The sequence below is a fragment of the Leopardus geoffroyi genome, chromosome D4 (assembly GCF_018350155.1).
Source record: "Leopardus geoffroyi isolate Oge1 chromosome D4, O.geoffroyi_Oge1_pat1.0, whole genome shotgun sequence".
Classification (NCBI taxonomy): Eukaryota; Metazoa; Chordata; class Mammalia; order Carnivora; family Felidae; genus Leopardus; species Leopardus geoffroyi.
In genome coordinates, this window is record NC_059342.1 from 91,028,849 (window position 1) to 91,041,446 (window position 12,598).

General features: G+C 60.3%; 2 protein-coding genes across 12 annotated transcripts in view; one reads left to right on the forward strand and one right to left on the reverse strand.

Moving 5' to 3' along the window:
- Positions 1-37: 37 nt before the first annotated feature.
- Positions 38-9,578, reverse strand: REXO4 (REX4 homolog, 3'-5' exonuclease). 4 transcript variants are annotated; one of them, XM_045467425.1, is made up of 9 exons: positions 9,241-9,563; positions 7,236-7,387; positions 7,029-7,199; positions 5,678-5,815; positions 5,306-5,499; positions 3,841-3,929; positions 2,374-2,448; positions 1,883-1,957; positions 38-1,210 (listed from the first exon to the last, which is right to left on the reverse strand). In XM_045467425.1, the coding sequence occupies exons 1-9, from the start codon at positions 9,457-9,459 to the stop codon at positions 1,046-1,048; spliced, it is 1,278 nt and encodes a 425-aa protein (XP_045323381.1). In that variant the 5' UTR covers positions 9,460-9,563; the 3' UTR covers positions 38-1,045. The 4 variants fall into 4 exon arrangements, with proteins under 4 accessions (XP_045323381.1, XP_045323380.1, XP_045323382.1 ...); XM_045467424.1 differs by having other exon boundaries at positions 7,029-7,387; positions 9,241-9,578; XM_045467427.1 differs by lacking the exon at positions 38-1,210 and adding an exon at positions 1,230-1,374 and having other exon boundaries at positions 7,029-7,387; positions 9,241-9,565.
- Positions 9,579-9,691: 113 nt separating this feature from the next.
- Positions 9,692-12,598, forward strand: part of ADAMTS13 (ADAM metallopeptidase with thrombospondin type 1 motif 13) — a 31,552-nt gene continuing 28,645 nt past the window's right edge. For 4 of the 8 annotated variants that reach the window (XM_045467417.1, XM_045467415.1, XM_045467421.1 and 1 more), the window contains exons 1-3: positions 9,862-10,181; positions 11,835-11,953; positions 12,196-12,367. In XM_045467417.1, coding sequence (XP_045323373.1) covers positions 11,916-11,953; positions 12,196-12,367 — 210 coding nt within the window. In that variant the 5' untranslated portion in view covers positions 9,862-10,181; positions 11,835-11,915. Of the gene's footprint in view, positions 10,182-10,850; positions 11,093-11,834; positions 11,954-12,195; positions 12,368-12,598 lie in introns of those variants that run through there. The other 4 variants (XM_045467423.1, XM_045467420.1, XM_045467418.1 and 1 more) reach the window with 4 other exon arrangements.

The window sequence follows — 12,598 nt, forward strand, 5'->3', positions numbered from 1 at the left end:
CCCCGCACCTTCTCTCCCGCCCTTCTTTTCCTTGTCCGGCCCTGGAGCTGCCCGGTGAGCGGCATTTTCCTTAGGTTTTGTGTGTGTGGGGGGGAGGGTCCACTTCGCCCACGCAGGCGCCCTGGGGGCAGCGTGGAGCACCGGTGGGGCCCCAGGGGCTCGATTCGGCAGGCTCCGCACAGACCTCGGCCCTGGACCCATCAGCGTGGCCCTTGTGGAAAAAGCGGCCCTTTCAGACCACTCTAAATGTGGAAAGAGTAACCTCCCCACACTCCACCTCTAGTAAAAGCCCACCTGTGTTAAATCTCCTCAGTGGGTCCGGGGCTTCCTTGTGCCACGTCAGGCGGTTTGGTAAAGCCGGGCCGTATGCCGGGCTCCCGACTCTTCTCAAAGACCCTCACACCCGGGACAGACCTGCACGGTGCTCCAGCCCCACAGCTGGGGATCAGCACATCTGTCCCAGACGGGGAGGGACACCCGCCTCTGGGGGGGAACCATGGTCACCCAGCTCAGACGAGCTGAGCCTCCCTCGCCGTGCTGCGGGCCCCGACCCCAAGTTGAAACCTGGCGGGTGGACCTGTGGGGTGGGGTTGGGGGTGTGAGAAAGGATCGGCACCCTCAGAGAATCTCTCCAAGTCCAAAGGCGGCTGCGGCAAACTTGGGAGATGGGGCTGGAGCACAGCTCACTGCACACGCTGCGTGCGGCCCGTGAGTCCGGTGGGGTTCTTTCCGTGACCTGTGACCCGAGGCACAGAAAGAAAGGGGTCTGGCCTCCTCCCAGGAAGATGCTACAAACCCAGTGGATGCTGGGTGCCCCCGGCTCCTGGGACCCGGCGAATCCCCGGCAAAGATGCCACCCTGCTGTGGGGACAGCACACTGCAGAACGCCCCCCGACTTGCCGTCAGTCCTCAGGACAGAGCCCCGCCGTGCTGCCTGCCCCCAGCAGGGGTGCCAGGTCTGGGATGGCACAGAGGGAGGAAGCAGTTCTCGGCCGCCCCCACACTCTGCCGCCAGGACGGCGAACATGTTTCAACAGAGCTGCCGCTACGGGCAGACCCGAGCTGTCTTGTGCGTGGTCACAACCGCCTGCGGACGGGAGGTGCTGTGGCTGTCTGGAACGGGGGCCGTGGGGCGCCTGTCCTGGGCCAAACTCTCCCACTCCTTCTTCACCAGGACATACAATCTCATCGCCACCTGGGCATCCTGAATCTAGGGGGCACAGAATACCACTGTGACCGTCCCAGCAGGCGACGGGCAGGGCACACACGACCCGAGCCCTCGAGCCACACGTGGGGCACGCCAAGGAGAAAGCCAAGCAGAGCAGCCACCTGGGGGTCTGATCCCAGCGGGGCTCTGGCAGCTCAGGTGCCAGCCTGCGGGGGAAGAAAGGACCAGAGGAAGGCAGGAACAGACCTGCTGCCTCTCGTGAGGTGTATCGGACAGCAACCCACAGGATGCAACAAGCAGACACGCAGATGCGAGCGGGGGTCCGGGCGGGATGCTGACCGAGGCCTCGACGCAGGGGCTGGGTTCTGTGGGCCAGCAGCCTGGTGCCGGTAGCCCCCAGCCCTGTCACTGGAGCCTGTCCCAAGGCCCAGGGGAACAACCGGCCTGGGCCGCACGGTCTGTAAAGGCTTCAATCTAGACGGGGGACTTTTTCTCCTAAGGGCTGTGATGTGGCAGCTTTTTGTGTGTAAGCGTTGATGAGCTACATACAAACATCCAGAATTTAACGGCCACTCTGCCAGCCCGCTGCACCATTTCATCTTTTGTGGACCGGCGGCCTTCTAAAAATAAGTCATCCGGGCCCCGACAGAGTGCCTTGGCCGCGAGGTGAGGGATGGCCCCCAGTCCTGAGGACTGTCACCCCAGGACACTTACCGAACAGTGCTCTGCCTGCTGCACCCGGACCCCCAGGATTCTCTCCGCGAGCAGCTTCAGAGATGGCCTTCCGCTCTGCCAGGGGACAGCACGCAGCCATGCTGGGGTGGAGGCCTCAGCAGGGGGGTCACCTACTGAGCCCCGGCCCAGGGACCTCCAATGTGCCTTCACCGGAAGCGCCCGGGGCACCTAGGGCACGTGACACCCCGGTCTGCCCGCAGGGGAGGGCCTGGAAAGGGGTCTGCGTGTCTGACTCCCTCTGCAGCAGATCTGAGGGCAGCTTCTTCCCACTGCTGGGGGCCTCCCCCTGGAGACCGGGGTAGCCGGCCCTTGGTCACGCTGACTTTTAAAGGGCAACGTTCAGTAAAACTCTGTTTTGTTTTTGGTTTTTAAACATTTCTCAGTTTCAAAACTTAGAAGGCCACCCAAAACCAATCATCACGTGAACCAGCCAACGACTACGACGCACACAGCCATGCTTATTTAAATACCTTCACTTGACTCTTGAAAGGTTTGTATTTCTGCGTGTCCCGAATCTTCTTTTTTGGGTGATCAAGAAACAGCACCTGGAAGAAGAGAATACAGCGACGGTCACAGCCGCCGTCAGCGTGCAGCGGTGGGACTCCCTTTTTTCAAACAGCCTCTTACAAGGAATCCTAACGGGTGACGCACACGGGTAAGCAGGTATTGACGTGAACTTGGACTTGGAATGGAAAACTCTCACACGGACTAAAGACGCCGCCCAACAGCAAGAACCACGTTAACAGAAACACAATTTCGAAACCACGGAAACCGGAGACCGACAGCCATCAATTATCCAGCAACCACTGCGCTCCTGTGTCCTGAGTGGGTGTCGCACATCGGGGAAGTTACGGAGAACGTGTTCTAACAGCTCATCTTGCGACCTCAGGACGGTCTCAGGAGACCACCGGACACGAGCCTGCCCAAGTCGCCAGGGACGGAGCAGGTGTGAGGAGACAGCATGGCCCAACAGGGAGGGGCCGCTGAGACTTCGGCACCGTGCTGCGGCGGGCAGAGCGCCTGCTATATTCATTTCAGTACTTCTGGGTTACTTTAAAAGGCCATGAAGACCAACACTCGGTGACGCCTGAAACACCCAAGGACTCCAGGGCTCCATGGACACCTGCCTGCCCCGCGGCTCTCCTCAGAACGGGCGGGCCAGTCCCGCCCACAGCAGAGACCCTCTGGGAGCAGAGGCCAAGCACACGGCCTCTAGGGCGCCAGAAGTGGACCCGTGAGCTTACACACCACCTGCTGCACTGGCCGGCTGGGAGGGAGTGGCCGCCAGGGGACGCGTCCCCACAGACGGCGGCTCTGACCTCAGAGGAGCACCAGGCCCCGTCCAGCTGGGTGGAGCTGCGGCAGTGGCTGCCTGGCTCTGTCCACGTGGAACGCGCTAGAGCAGTGGGAAGGCTCCTGGCCCCAGGTCTGGGTTTGCGCCCGGCTCTGCCATGTGGGCACTGTGGGCACGTCACTCAACTCACAGAGCCTCAGGTCTACCTCCTGTAAAAGGAGCACCACTGGACGCCTTTTAAAGAACCACGAACAGGCGCCCGGGTGGCTCAGTCGGTTGAGCGTCCGGCTTCGGCTCAGGTCACGATCTCACAGTTCGTGAGTTCGAGCCGTCTGCGTCGGGCTCTGTGCGGACGGCTCGGAGCCTGGAGCCTGCTTCGGATTCTGTGTCTCCCTCTCTCTCTGCCCCTCCCCTGTTCACGCTCCGTCTCTCACTGTCTCAAAAATAAATAAACGTTAAAAAAAAATTAAAGAACTGAGAAATGCCCAGCGCTCCCCCAGGACACAGGGAGAACTGGACGAATGGCGTCTGATGCTGTTGGGGGGCCTTCCCGACACCCAGGTGCCACAAACCAAACACTGAAATGCGTCCAGAACACGGTGTGGGCGACGGCAGGGGTGCAGCCCGCACGAGGCAGCGGTACCTTTAGGTCGTTATGCAGCGCGTGTCCGACTAGGACCCGGCCCTTCAGCATGTCCGCCACCTCCTTCTGAACAACTTCGAAGTTTTCTCCTGACGAGAACAAAGAAGTGGACTTTAGCGCCGCGTGCCACGCTGCTGAGCCCATCACACCTGCCACGGCCACGACAGAGGCAGGGAGGAGAGTGGCCTTTCGGAAGCGACCCGACAGTCATTTTTACTGTTGACTCAAGTCAGAATCGGTCTTTGATTTCGTGCTTTCCAACCGGAGGTAAAAACAAGACTGGTCCCCCGCCACAGACGGCGAGGAGTGCTCCCCCAGACTTCCGGCTCCGGAGGCAGCCCCGCCTGCTCTCCTGGCAGACGCCCTTGGTCCTCTCCCTCCCCCGCCAAGGGAAGGCTCGGAGCCACCATGCCCGCCCCCGGACAGAAGAGCTCAGGTCCAGGGCAGCCCACGCCGAGCAGGACCTGACCGAGCCTGGAGCCGGAGGGACTGGTCAGGCCGGGGCACCGCCTGGTTGGTTATGTGTGCACAGGGGATCCGAGAGGCACAGAGAAAGGAGGCCGCGTGGGCCAGGGAAAGCAGTGGCCTCGGGACCTCTCAGGTCCCTGACCTCAGAGTCGCCGTGGGTGACTCCTCCCCCACGGCCAGTCCAGCAGACCCCACGGACTCGGCCTTCAGGGTGCACCCGGAGTTGGGCCACGTCCTGTCACCTCTCACGGCATCCCCCGACCATGACCAGGTCACCGGCGGCACATGCCCCCTCTTCCCGTTTCCACCCTCGTGGCCCGAGTCTCTTCTCAATCCCACGGCCAGAGGGAACCTGTGGAAACCTGAGCCGGGCCTGTCACTGATCAGACCTCCCCGTGGCTTCCCGAGGTCCTCGCAAAGATCCACGAGACCCTCCCATCTGTCCCCACCTTCCCTCCTCACCCCCGCGCCGGCACACTCTCTGGGTCCCTACTGCCAAATGACACACGGGTGAAGACACAAATGTGCCTGAGAGCCATCTGAAAAGTCACCCTGGGAGACGTAGGACTATTGGGGCTCTTGCTGTGGCCAATGCTCCAGAACAGAAAGGGGACAAAAGGAAGAGACAGGGGGTGCCCGGCTGGCTCAGAGGAGCGTGCGACTCTTGATCTCGGGGTCGTGAGTTCAAGCCCCACCTTGGGTGGAGAGATTACTCAAAAAAATAAAGTAATAACTTAAAAAGGGTGCTCTTGGATGGCTCCGTGGGTTAAGCGTCTGACTCCTGGTTTCGGCTCAGGTCATGATTTCATGGTTCGTGGGTTCAAGCCCTGTGTGTGAGGTTCTGTGCTTTTAGCACAGAGCCTGTTTGAGATGCTCTCCCCCTCTCTGCCTCTCCCCTGCTCGCACCCCCTCTAAATGAATAAACTTGATAACAATAAATGGGGAGAAAGGGACCCAGGCACTGCCTCTCCCACGCTCACCAGCAGGGAGGACCCACCCTGCTTGAGGTTCTCCGGCCGTATCCCGCTGACCGCCGTCCTGTAGTCCGTCACCGGCTGGGTGGGCTTGACGCACTTGTCGTAAACACACTTCCCATACTGGTTCACGATGGACACGCGGGCGGCGATGCTCTCTTCCCCCTTGGGGCCCACGCCCACCATCTCACAGTCCATGGCTAAGGCTCTAGTCAGGCTGAAGGGAGCCAAAGGTCCCACTTACTCAACGCTGCGCCCCCCGCCGCCCAGAGACCGGTTTGGCTCTCAGGGCTCCTCGTGGGATGGGGCGGCGCCTGCCTGACTCCGCTAGGGGCGCGGGGGGAGCCCCTGCCCGAAACCCTCGCCCTCCCCGGCTGGGTACCGGCCCCGCGTACCCGCCGAAGGCCTGCTCCTTCACCAGTGCGATGCTGCTCTCGCTCTGCCCCAGCCGCTTCCTTGCTATCCGGGCTGCCTCCGGGCCCAGGGCCGCCTCGATGTCCGCCGGGTCGACGTCATCAAACCAGATGTCTTCCCTGGAAGGCAGAGGGACCGGGCGTCAGCAGAGGGGCTCCCGCGGTCGGGCCCACACCGCCACCCCTGCTACTGGTTTAGCGCGGTCCTTCTGCCGCTTTTCTTAACTGGGAGACGCGCTCGCTACCCCCAAACCCAGGAACCACAGAGAAACACAAAGAACACAGAGCACAGATGTGCGGGCTGCGGGCAATGGCTGCTAACGCTCTCTTCTGGACTGAGAGAGCAGGAAGCTCGTCACCGAACATGAGACACAGATACACACAATGACTATAAGAGGGAAACGCAGACGCCCCCGAGCCCCCCCCCCCAAACTCTGGCGACCCCTGGCACCTGCACACCAAGCCCACACAGAGGCCCACGCGTGGACGTACACGTCTGCCTGGTGAACTGCCTCCCGGGCGCAGCTAAACGTCACCTCCTTAGAAACCGCTTCCCGACCCCACTGGGTAGACACACTCCTCTGGCCGTTCGCGCCCACGAGCTCCGTGCTCACCAGATTTACCCTGCCCACACTCACAGAATTACCCGCCTAGCTTCCGTCTGGCCGCCTCTCCTGCCGGACCGCCGGCCTCAGGGGGAGGGCCCTAGGTTTCCAGAGAGCGGACCGGCACAGCGACACGTGGCCGGCGCTCACACCGCTCTCTCCTGGAAGCTTCAGCAACCATGTCCTCGGCGCCCAGGTAACTCGCCAGCTGCCTGACTTACGAACTCCTGCGCTGCCTCCAGCCGAGCCATTTGGAGGGAGCCACAGACCCCGGCCCCTGCCCTCCCAGTGGGAGTGACCTCCACAGGGTGCCCCGGGGCCAGCCCCGCCCATCTCCCAAGCCCTGCCTCCCAGCACCACAGGTGGCCATGAGGAACCCCCACCAAAGCACTCGACTGGCCAGACTGGCCAGACGCAGGAATCGTTTCAAACTTGGGCCTTTGTGGCTCTGACCTCCGTTCACCCCACAAATCTTTACCGGAGGCCTAAGGGCCTCGCTGTGCTCTGAGCCCTGGAGATACAGCGGTTACCAAACAGGCCCTGCCCTCATCACGCCTCCGTCCTGGGGGAGACTAGTAAACGGAGAGACAGCACTGGGAGGAGGTGATGGAGAGACTGCGGAGAGGCCACCCCCCCCCCCCCCCCCCCCCCCAGGAGACAGATGCTCAGGGATGAGCTGACCGAGGCCGCGCGCAGCACAGGGAGGCAGACACACCCCCTGTACTCACTCGGTGGGCACGGCCGGAGTCAAGGCCACGGTCACCTCCTTAGCTTTCCACTTCTTGCGCTTGGTGTCTCCTCCTTTCGGAGAAGTATCATCATTTGTCCTTTTCTCGGCTCTCTTCCCATTGTGCCCTGCTCTGCTGACCTCTGTGCGGGGAGCCGGCGCCTTCCTGTCCACTGGAGGTACTGAAGGACCAGAGCCCCCCGTGGCCGCTGGGGCCACTGTTTCTGGCCCCGTCTCACTTCTCTTTGCTTCATCTGGGACGACTTTTCTGTTCGGTTGGATAATTCCGGGCTGTTTTTTGGAATCCGTCGGAGAGAGAACAAGAGGCTTTTCCGGGGCCTGTGTTTTTTGTTTCAGGAGCTAAGAGGACCCAAAATAAAATACACGACACGTTTTAATTTGGAAACCAAGCACGAGAGACTGAAAAACTTACGTGTGTATACCCCCCGTCTACCCCTACGGGCATTGCTGAGATCCATCATCTGACGGTTTGGCAAAAGCCCTTCTCATTCACGCCTGGTCACTTGTGGTGAGATGGTCTTCTTTGCTTATCTCGTTACAAGGCATGATCTGATACCCGCTGCCTCATTCCTACAAAATTTTAAACGCCTGTCCAACACCTTAAGTGCCTCCCGAATGACTTCACTCCGCCTAAGGGATGGTGAGCAAGCTGTTCTCCCGTTTGCTTAGGGCTCGTGTTAGAGCTCCCTCCTATGCAGACTAGGCCAACAAAGTGGGGGTGGAGGGGGGATGGGAACCAGATCCTTTACAAACCCCTCGAGGGTCTCAGGAAGAGAGAGGGGCGTGTGTTCAACCAAGAGTTTGGTTCCAGCCACAGGTTCAAGCCCGTGGCGGCTGAAGAGCTGCCGGCAGCCATACACTGTGCTCAGGCAAGCAGGGCTGTTGTGTCCCTTCCCTTGCACCCCAGCCCCCAGCATGGCGGTTCTCAACCCAGTTAAGACCCTGGGAGGTGGCACCGAGCTGAGAGACAACGTGGGTTTCTACTTACTTGTTCCTGCAACGTTTAACCACGGAAGGGCTGACTTTTTGTAGAACGTACAGAAAACACAAGCTTTCCCCCTAATAAATCTCCTTTCCACTCACTTGATTTTGCTTTACCTTCTTGAAAGAGAGGGAAGGAGAGCCACAGCTCAAGAAATCGTCCAGAACCCTGGGTTTGCCTGAAGGAGCCTCCTCAGTCCTGTCCGTCCAGACAGGCGGTTAGGATCTCCCATCCCTACGACACTGGCCGTATTGAGAGGCTCAAGAAGCTTTTCTCTATCGCCCGAGGCTCTGAAACAGAGCCCAAGACGTTGCGGAACACTGAAGGTCGGTGGTAGCAAAGAACACAAACTCCCGCTCGGAGGGGTGAGTCTACACCCCGATCTGCCGTGTTTTTACTAGCTCTGTGACACTGGGCCAAACTCTTCAAGCTCTGTGCCTCCGTTTCCTCACCTGGAAAACAGCGATGACAACAGCAGCTTCGCTTCGAGGAAGGCGTAGAGAACTGATGACTGAACGGCATGGAACAGCATCGGGCAGAAAGAAACCGCCACGTGGGGGGCCTGGGTGGCTCAGTCGGTTAAGCAACCGACTCTTGGCTTCGGCTCAGGTCACCATCCCAGGGTTATGGGACTGACCCCTGCATCGAGCCTGCTTGGGATTCTCTCTCTCTCTTTGCCCCTCCCCCGCTTGTGCTCACTTCCTCTTTCAAAATAAATAAGTGAATAAACTTAAGGGAGAAAGAAAAAGAAACCTCCGCGAAGGGCCTGGCCACCAGTGCCGAGAAAGGCAGTAGGGCACCACAGGGGGTTCAGAGCAGTGGCTGTTGGTGTGGGACACCCGGTTCTGCCCACCCGGCTGCAGTCCTGGACAATTTCTCTAACCTTTCCGGGCCCCCTTCCTCGTCCGTAAAAGGAGACGACACAGGCGTCCACCGCACACCGTTGGTATGGAGGTTAAACAACAACACGTGTAGATCTACCGGCGGAGTCCGCGCATTTCCAGAGATCAGTACCCCGGGGGGCAGCTGCCATCAAGGTCACTCACTCACAAACCCCGGTTCTATCACGTTCCCGCGGACTCGCTGTCCACCCTCACAGGCTAACCTTCCCGCGACAGGCTCTGTCTGCAAGGTTTCTACCGCCAAGTGCCCGCACAGCGGCCCCACGCGTCTTCCTCTGCCTCCGTCCGCGCGGCCCCTCAAACCTCACCCGCTGCAGCGCCCTCCAGTTCCGGGAAAAGTCCTCCGGCGCCTTCGGAGGTCGGACCAAAGCGACTCCGGGGCCGCAGCCCGGGGTCTTGCTCGCTTCTCGCCCTCGGCTTTTCCAGAATCTCCTCTTCCTGCTTTTCTTCCGAGCTACCTTCTTGCCAAGCCCCGGCTCAGCCACGGGCTCGCCGGGGGCGCGCCTGGAGGTCAGCGCCTTGGCCATCCCGCCCCCGGCCGGGCTCTGCCCACCCAGCGTCCGAGAGACACCAGCCTCCGGGACCCCGGAAGCGACCCCGCGCGCGCCCCGACACGTGCGTCCTGGCCTCCGGAAGTGCTCTTCTCTCCGGACCGGCTGGAAACCGGGCCTCCCTTCCTGGTTCCGCACGGCCGGGAGCAGGGCGGGGCTCTTCTCGCGCCTGGGAGAAGGGCCACCACCCCAGGAGCGGCGTCCGGGGTCCATGACCTGGGGTAGGCTTGGGGTAGGCCCGGGGCCCTACCGAGAGCCGGGACGGGGGACGAGAGACGCGTGCGCCGGAAAAGAACTGGGGGGCCGCTGTCGGTGTAGCACCGCAGCTGGGCCGGCCGAGCGCGGGGGCGCAGGCGACCGCGAGGGGGCGCTGGGCGGACGGGCCCCGGTTGGGGAGCCGCCGGAGGGGGAGGGGGCGGGTAGCGGAGCAAAGGCGCGCGGGCCCCGCCCCTCCCTCCCCAAGTGGGGAAACTGAGCCCGCGAGACGGAAAAAGGGCCCCAGAGCGCTGGTAGAGCGGCACGTGCGCCCTGGGGCTGCAGAAGCACTTGAGCCACGTCCAGCAGCAGTGAGAAAGCGTGATGACAATGCTGCGTATTAGTTTGCGCGACAGCGGTGGTAATAAATCACTAGCACACCTTGCGTGGCCCCTCGGTACCTTGATGAGCCCATGACGCCTTCGCTTCCCTAAAGCTTCGCCGTGAGTATGTGTGTTGTGCGGGGGTGGGGGGTTTTCAGAGAAACTGATCACAAACGAACCAGGTAATTCTGGATGCAGGTAACTGTCGCTAAGGTGATAAAGTGAGATGCTGGGGAAGAGGGTGGCCAGGGGTGTGGTTACCAGACAAAATGCAGGCGGCCCAGGGGAATGGGAATTTCTGATAAAGGATAGTTCTTGTATAAATGTGTCCGATGCAAAAGCTGCACTATTTGGGGCATACATCAACTGAAGCAAACAAAAGTATTCTTTGTTTCTCCCAAATTCAAATTTGACAGAGTGCCCCGATTTTTATTTTCTAAATGTGGCAACCCTACCTGGAGGTCGCTTAGATCAGGTCCTAAGGGAAGGCCTCCTGAGCGGGTGACATTTGAGCTGAAACTGGAATGTAAAGCCAGGGCTCAGAGGGAAGAGCAGTATCTGAACAGTGAGAAGCAGGCTGGTGTGGCTGAGGCTCTGTGTGCAGGGAGAAGAGGCTTAGAGATGCAGGCGGAGGGATGGCAGGGGCCAGTCTGATCTATGATTACAGAGCCTTGGAGGCCTCAGGAAGGGGTTTGGACGTTTTACCCTAAGGGCAAGGGGAAGCCATCGATTGTTACAGAGCTGGGGGCTGATGCAATCTGACTTGAGTTCTTAAAGTCAAGTCACTGCCGCTCTAAGAGAAACGGGATGGGGAGGACGTGAGGGAGAAAGCAGGGAGGCCAGAGGGAACCAATGACAGATGCCCAGACCGGCAGTGATGCAGCTTGGATTAGGGCATGTGTCCATCTGGGTCTCTAGAGAGCAGTCACAGAGAAAGTCAGGAGTGCACAGTGTGAATTAGGATGGCATACCTGGGAAAGGGAAAGGGAGAAAAGCAGGATGGACAGAGAGAGCCTCAGACGGTCCTGCAGGTGTGGTCGGGGAATGGGAAGCGGATTGGCCCAGGATGGAGTCGGGGCAGCCTCCCTGATAAAGAGGAGGAGAAGCCAGGAGACCTCCAGATCCCCCTCTAGCTGCCAGGGGAGGTGGGGGGCGGTGTCCTGGAGGTGGGAGGGAGTGTGAAACAGTGCTTTGGAGAGGGTGGCTGAGAACCTTCCAGAAAGTGGAGTGGGCTGCCAAGCAGTCTGTGACTGTGGTGCCACTCGCCTGGTTCTGGCCGGCGGGGGCGGGAGGGGGGAGTGAGGAGTGAGTTCAGTGGGGGGCCGGGCATCTGCCGTGGGCGCGGAGGGTGAAGTGAGACGGGGCCATGTATGTCAAGGGGTTTTAAGTGGAGCCGGAGTCCATTAAGGAGATGGGCCGTATTCACGTCCTCGCCATCCTCACCGGTGGAACCATGCACTTTTGAACTGGGCCAAAGTGCAAGTGTCCCAAGGACCGAGCCTGAACCCTTGCAATCAGCTAGTGAGAGATTGTTTACTGACAGCGTTAGTCGAGGTGTGCCTTACACAGATTTAACTTGCGGCCACCAACACCAGTCTGAAATTCTCTGTAAGCAATGCACACGAGCGAGTCTACTTTTGCTGTAAAGGCCCCTGACTTTGGCTCCCTGGTGGGGCACTGTTTGGATTGTGACCCAAACCTACGTGGCCTGAATTGCGGTTCTTGGATCCCAGATAAAGGTGCTTGTGTAATTATCACCTCCGGACAATTTAGGTTGACAAAGGGAGTTGAGGACAGGAGAGCAGGGCGGATCATGGGCTGTCTGTGGACGTGAGCGGGTTGTTGGAGGCGGGAATGCTGCTGTGTCCGGTGCAGCCTGTCACCAGCCAAGGGTGAGTAACCCAGCCCCGGTTCTAGAATCACGCCTGGGTCCACATCTGTTAAGATCCCTAGTCCAATGCTCCCTCCTCCAGACTCTGCTGCTTGGCTCAACCCCGCTCCGGGGTATAGGATCCGGAGCTCCAGACCAAGGCCCAGCCTAGTGCAAGGGCCTGCAGGCTGCCCACCCCCGTGGCCCCTGCCCCTGGAGGAAGCTCCCAAGAGTAAACAACAGCCTCCTCTTCCCGCCCACCAGGGTCTGCCACATTCCACACCGGCCAGATTTCCAGTCACAAGGCTCTCTCCCTCTGAGCAGGCTGCTTTTCCTGAGGATGAGGGAGCCTCGCCCCTGGGGGAGATGCGTGGGGACAACGCTCACTTCTGCCTTCTTTCTCCTGGGCTGCTGGGGACGCTCCGATTTCCAGCAGGTGGGCGAATCTGCAGGAGCTGAGGTGTTTGGGAGCCCTGGAGCTGGGAATCTTGAGCTCTGCTGGGTGCTGCAAGGGGGTGCCCCCCGGGGAGAGATGGAGACGCCCAAACGGCCTCTGGGCAGAGTGAGGGTTCCTTTCAGCTTCCACGTTTGCACTGGGAGAGGGGCGGATCCGAGCTTGGGGTTTCGGGGATAGAGCGTGCTCACCGAGGAAGGAAAGGGCTTCTCA